Below are 5,921 nucleotides of genomic sequence, written 5' to 3'. Positions count from 1 at the left end.
GGCCTACAGGGCCTTTGTCATTTCCTTCTGGAACTACAGGACATTTACAACATGGCACAAGATCTCATAAATCTTCTTTATCAGCATCCAAAGACCTAGCACATTTTCTACCTGACCAACTTTGCATATCTACTCAGGGAACTCTTGCTTCTTCATCATATAGCCAACAATCACTACAACAGTCAGTATCTTCCCAAGAAATGTTGGGGCCATCCAAGTTTGACCAGTGCACACATAGCCATTTGTCTTCTGTCCCAGATGATTTGGGAATGTCTCCATTTGTCCCAATGATTACGGGCACATTGCCACAAACCCCAATGACTCCAGTACATTCCTCACTAACACAAACAAGTCCAGTTCCATCCCCATCTTTGCAAAAAGATGATGAATTTTGCTTATCTTCACAAGCAACTCTGGAAGTGAACACATCAGAGCAGGAGACTCTGACTACTTTACCAACTACTCAAGTTCCTGAGAAAGCTTCTCTTTATACAAAACCCAGTTTGGTAAAGCCCACACAGGCACAGAGTACTTAAGGACATCTAACTTCTAAGATAGGGACTAGTCAAAGTACCCAGAAGGAACTAGGATTTTCTCCACTTGCCCAAATGCCGCTGATAATTTCCTTTTCTACACAAGGAACTCTAGGATCTTGTTCATCTGACCAAGGGGCTCTGGAGACTACTTTATCTGTACCAGGGTCTCTAAAACTATCTACTTCAACACAAGAAATTGTAGGAACTGTGCCATCTGTGCAAAGTACATTGACACATCCAACTTCTTCCCAAGTAGCTCCAAGATTTTCTCCATTGGACCAACATACTGTCCAAGATTCAGCATCTTACCCAAGGACTACAGGACTTTTCCAATCTAGCCAGAAACCTCAAGGATCCTTTTTATCTTCACAAGAGCACATAGAACATTCATCATCTGCTCCTGGTGCTCAGGAAAATCCTTTATCTAATCCATGGACTCTAGGACCTTTGTTCTCTTCTAAAGTGCCTAAGGAACTCTCCACAGCAACAGAGGAAACTTTGCCTGTCCTAAGTTCTTTGTCATCTATCCAACAGTCTTCAAAACATTCAGTATATACTTCAAAGGTTTTGAGACAACACCAATATTCCCAGAATACCTTGTGGCATTTGTCATGTGTGAGAGAGGGTGTGGAAAGTGCTCAGTCTTCTACAAGGACTATAGAAGTTTTGCCACCACCTCTAGTTCCTAGAGGACATTTAACTTTTATCAAAGGATCTGCAGAATCTTTCCCTCCTGGCCAAGGGAATGTAGATCCTTACAAACCTTCCCAAGGGCCTCTGAAACATGTTATGACATCCCGGGAAATGCTGCATTCAGTACGATTTGCTGAAGGGACTCTACAGCTTTCTCCATGTCACCAAACAGTTCCACAGCCATAGACAAATTCCCCATCTACCCATGTGACTAGGGGAACATTCCCATCTGTTCCAGGTCATCTGGGTCTCCTGTCATCAACACAAGCAACTCCACCATCTTCTTATTCTGATGAAATGACTGTGGGAACTTCTCCATCATCACAAGGAATTCTGAAAGTGTCCAAATCTGCACAAGGGACTCTAGAGTCTTCTTCTGCTTCCCAGGGCACTGGGGATTTTCTCTTATCTGCCAAAGGCACAATGGGAAATTTGACATCTGTAAAACAGACTGTAAGACCTTTTCCATCAATGACAGAACCTCTGAGGTCTATCCAAAATACCCAGACACTATTAGGATCTTTGCAATCTGGTCAGAGTTCTCTGAGAATGTCTGAGGCTGAAGAAGGGCCTGTGGACCCTTCTTTATTTCCCCAAGGGTCCTTGGACTCATCTGTGTCTGCACAAGGAACTCTAGCAACATTGCTATGTAATCAAGGAACTAGGAAACATCCTGCTTCATCCCAAACCCGTCAGAAAACTTCTCAGTCTGTGCAAAATTTTCTACAGCATCCACCGTCTGTCCCAGGATTTCTGAATCCTTCCCAATCTGAAAAGAGCACACTAGGACCTTTGTCTTCTCCTCCAGGTACTGGAATATCTGCTCCTGGTTCTCAGGAAATGTTCCAACTTTCTGCAAGTTCAGGATATCCTGAACCTTTGCTATATTTTGGATTGCCTCTGGAACTTTCCGTGTGTGCACAAGGAACTCTGTATTCTTTCTCATCTCCTCAAGGAGAACTTGATCCTTTACATTGTTTCTCTGGTAATCTATAATCATCTCAACCTGCCCAAATGAATCTTAGCCATTTGTCATCTGTCAGAGAGCCTGTGGGAAACTCTCCGTCTGTCCCAGTTCCTCGAGAGCCTTCACCATTTAACAAAGTGCCTAGACGACCTTCGTCACATGTTCCAGGTGATCCAGCATCTCTAATCTCTGCTCATCTGCCTCTAGAACTTAATATATCTGCTCAGTGTTCACTGAGTCCATTAGCATCTTCAAAAGGAACCCCAGGGTCCTTGTTATCTTCTGCAGACATTCAAGGAAAAGTCCAAAACACACATAGTTATTATGGGCAATTGTCACATATAAGAGAGACATTGGAAACTTCTCCACCTCATGTAGAAAGATCAGTATACAAACCTTGTCCTCAGGAAACTCTGGGACTTTACTCCTTAGGCCATGGGAGTCAAGCAACTTCAAAATGTGCTCAAGAAACTGTGGGCACCTGCTTAACTACACAAGGGTCTATGGGACTGTCCACATCTCACAAAGGAGTCCAGGACATCCTCCACCTGCCCAAGGGCTCTCAGGCAGTTCCTCACATACACAACATACATGCTCACAGTCCACTTCTGCACAGAGCACAGTAGCATATTCATCATGTACCCCAGTGTCTCGGGGATATAGCCAGCATGCCAAAAAGATGGTAGAAACTTTGAAATCCTTCCTAGGGTCTCCAAGAATTTCTATCATGGCACAAGGTTCTGTAGAACCTTTGCTAACTCTCCAGGAGTCCCCAAGCTATTCATCATCTATACCAGGTGTATGCAGAACGTCGACAGCTACCAGAGGACATGTGGTATCTGATGATAAGCCTTGGGAACTTTCCATATCTGCCCAGGAAAATTTGAGTCCTTTCCATTCTTCCCAATACCTTTTGAAACCTTCCCTGTATGTAAAAGGGACTTTTGGTCTCTCTACACCTATGTAAGGCACTCTAGGACCCTCTGTTTCATCCCTGGGACCTCATTAATCTTGCCAGTCTGCCCAAAGGGCTCAACAAGCAGATCCACCTGCTTCAGACTCTTTAGGATATATGCCTTCTTCAAAAGGGCAAAAGGTCATTTCTTTATCTGGGCAAGGGACTCTATCATCTTTCCTAGAGCCTTTGGAAATTTCCTTATCTGTTCAAGTGAGTTCCAGACCTTCATCATCTTTACAGGAAGCTGGGGGATTCTTGCCTTTCTTCACAGGGAAGAAAGACTCTGGAAGTTTCTACCTGTGCACATGGCAATCTAGTGTTATCCAATTCCTCAAGAAGGAATTTGGGATGTTCATCATCTACTCCAGTGACTTTAGGATCTTCTCCACCTGCCAAGGTGGATTTAGAAATGTCTCCATCTGTTTCATGGAACATGAGACCTCCTGTTTCTTCCCAGAGTGTTCTAGAAACATCTACATCTATCCAAGAGGTTAAGAAACCTTCATTAGATAGTCAGGGGAAAATAGAACCTTTGCCATATGCCCAAGATGATCTGGGACTCAGGTCTCTATCCCTGGGAACTGAGGGAAATTCCCAATTTTCAAAGGGGGAATTAAAAGTCTTGCCATCTGCCCAAGGGGGTTTTAAACCTGCTTTGTCTACCACAGGGCCTGCAGAAAAATTGCTTTCTGCCTCAAGGACACAAAGACTTTTCAGTTCTACACTCCAAGATGCTGGAAGCTTTTCTCTATCCTCCCAAAATAACTTAGAACTGTCCACATCTTCACAGAAGCATCTAGAATCTTCACCAACTCCCCAAACTTCTTTGAAACATTCTCCATCTTCCCAAGAGTTTCTGGAACCTACCCCATCTACACCAGGTACTCTGGAGCATTCCCTACAAGACCAAGGGTGGCAGAAAGTGTCTGCACCTGCAAAAGTGACTGTAGGACAGACACCACATCAGGAGGGGCATGAAGGAAATTCATTATTCGCCCAAGGAACTGTGAGATTTTCTATATCAGGTCAAAAGTCTTTAGGACATTGCTTATTTGACCAAGGGTCTCCAGAGTCATCCACATCTTCCCACAAAGTGCAGACCCCTTCTTATAATCAAGGGTCGATAACATGATTCCCATCTGTCCCAGGAGATACACATTATCTCTCTGCCCAGGGAATGTTGCAAAATTTGTCATCTTCCCAAGTTACTCTAGAAACATCATCTTCTCTCCAGAGAGATAGAGAAGGTTCATTAGATGTGCATGGTGCTCAGCAACTTCAACCTCATTCCCCAGGGTATCTGGGACATTTGCAATGTACTCCTAAGTCATCAGAAATTTTGACATCTCCCCAAATGGTTTTGAAATGTTCAGAATCTTCATCCATGACTCTAGAAACTTTTCCACCTCTCACAGTAACTCTAGGCCATTTGATATCTGCCCAAAGTGCTCTGTTCCCTTCTGATTCTGACCAACAGATTCAGGAATCATCATCATCTCTCCAAAAATTGGTTCATTTTTTCTCCATCTTCAAATGGCTCACTGAGACCTACTCCATCTGTACTAGGGATCACCCAATCCTTATTATCAGCCCAATTGTGCCCAAAATTGTCTATATCTTCCCAAGGGTTTCTAGAATCATCCCCACCACAGCAAGGGTGTTTAGGAGATTCATTATCCGTGCAAAGGGCTCTTGTAACTTCTATATCAGCACAAGAGTTTGTAGGACATTCAAAATCTGATCAAAAGTCTCCAGGAATGTTCTCATCTTCCAAAAAGGATCTAGGCCCTTCTTTAGCCCAAGAGGTTTTAGTGCATTCATCATCTATTCCACAAGATTGTGGACTTTCTCAGCCTTCAAAAGATACTATAGGAACATCACTATCTACACAAGGGGCTAGGAAAACATGATCATCTGCCCAAAGGTCTATAGTAACTGTACCATCAGCTCAAAGCATTCTAGAAATTCAGACTTCTTTGGAGCAGCCTCTGGGTGCTTCCCAGTTTGCCTCAGAGACAAAAGAACCTTTGCCATCTTCTGAAGAGGTTTATAGTACTTTGAAATCTCTCTCAAGGTCTATAGAAACTTTGACATCTATTATAAAGACACTGAGTTTTTCAATATTTGCCAAAGGCACAGCAGGCCCTTCTATAACTGACCAAGGGATACTGAGATCACCAACAGTTTCCCACAAAGCTCTGGAATTTTCTCAATCTGACCAAGAGTCTGTGAAAACTGCCTCATCTCAAATGGGGCCTGATAGAACTTCACTAACAGACAAAGGTTTACAACAAATATCTTCACGTGAAAAAGTGACTTTACGAGATTCACCCCTGCAGCAAATCTGTTCAGGAAATGCATTGTCTACACAAGGGGCTCTAGGACTGTCCATATCAGCACAAGAATCTCTTGGACATTTACCATCTGCTCAAGGGTCTCCAGATACTTCCTTTTCACCTGAAGAGGCTTCAGGCACTTGTTTGGACCAAGGGCTTTCAGGGCAGTCATTATCATTGTCTAATCTAGGAGATCTTGGACTATCTGAATATTCACAGGGGCCTCTAGAAACATCACCATCTACCCATAGCACTGTAGAAATACCATCTTCTATTCATGGGATTATAGAAAATTCACCACCTGCCCAAGATTCGTTAGGACATCTGCTTCCTTCAGTGCAGATTATACAACAGGCTCCACTTATGACAGAGACATCAGAATCTTTGTCATCTACCAAAGAGGCTTGTAATATATCAGACTCTTCCCCAGG

The 5,921-nt window shown here is 43.3% G+C and overlaps 1 protein-coding gene and 1 pseudogene across 1 annotated transcript; both read left to right on the top strand.

Annotated features, from left to right (window-relative positions):
* Window positions 1-608: 608 nt before the first annotated feature.
* On the top strand, window positions 609-1,415 carry LOC148117233 (uncharacterized). The gene has a single exon (XM_087902533.1). It carries the CDS (start codon window positions 609-611, stop codon window positions 1,413-1,415), a length of 807 nt encoding a protein of 268 aa, XP_087758659.1.
* Window positions 1,416-2,653: 1,238 nt separating this feature from the next.
* Window positions 2,654-4,286, top strand: LOC148117232 (uncharacterized; annotated as a pseudogene).
* The last annotated feature ends 1,635 nt before the right edge of the window (window positions 4,287-5,921 follow it).

The sequence above is a fragment of the Myodes glareolus genome, chromosome X (assembly GCF_982192425.1).
Source record: "Myodes glareolus chromosome X, mMyoGla1.1, whole genome shotgun sequence".
NCBI classification, from domain to species: domain Eukaryota; kingdom Metazoa; phylum Chordata; class Mammalia; order Rodentia; family Cricetidae; genus Myodes; species Myodes glareolus.
Note: the sequence above shows the minus strand (reverse complement) of the source record. Positions and strands in the feature narration are given on the sequence as shown.

Coding starts and splice junctions, on each gene's coding strand:
- LOC148117233 (XM_087902533.1), top strand. CDS start 609: ATGCCGCTGATAATTTCCTTTTCTACACAAGGAACTCTAGGATCTTGT.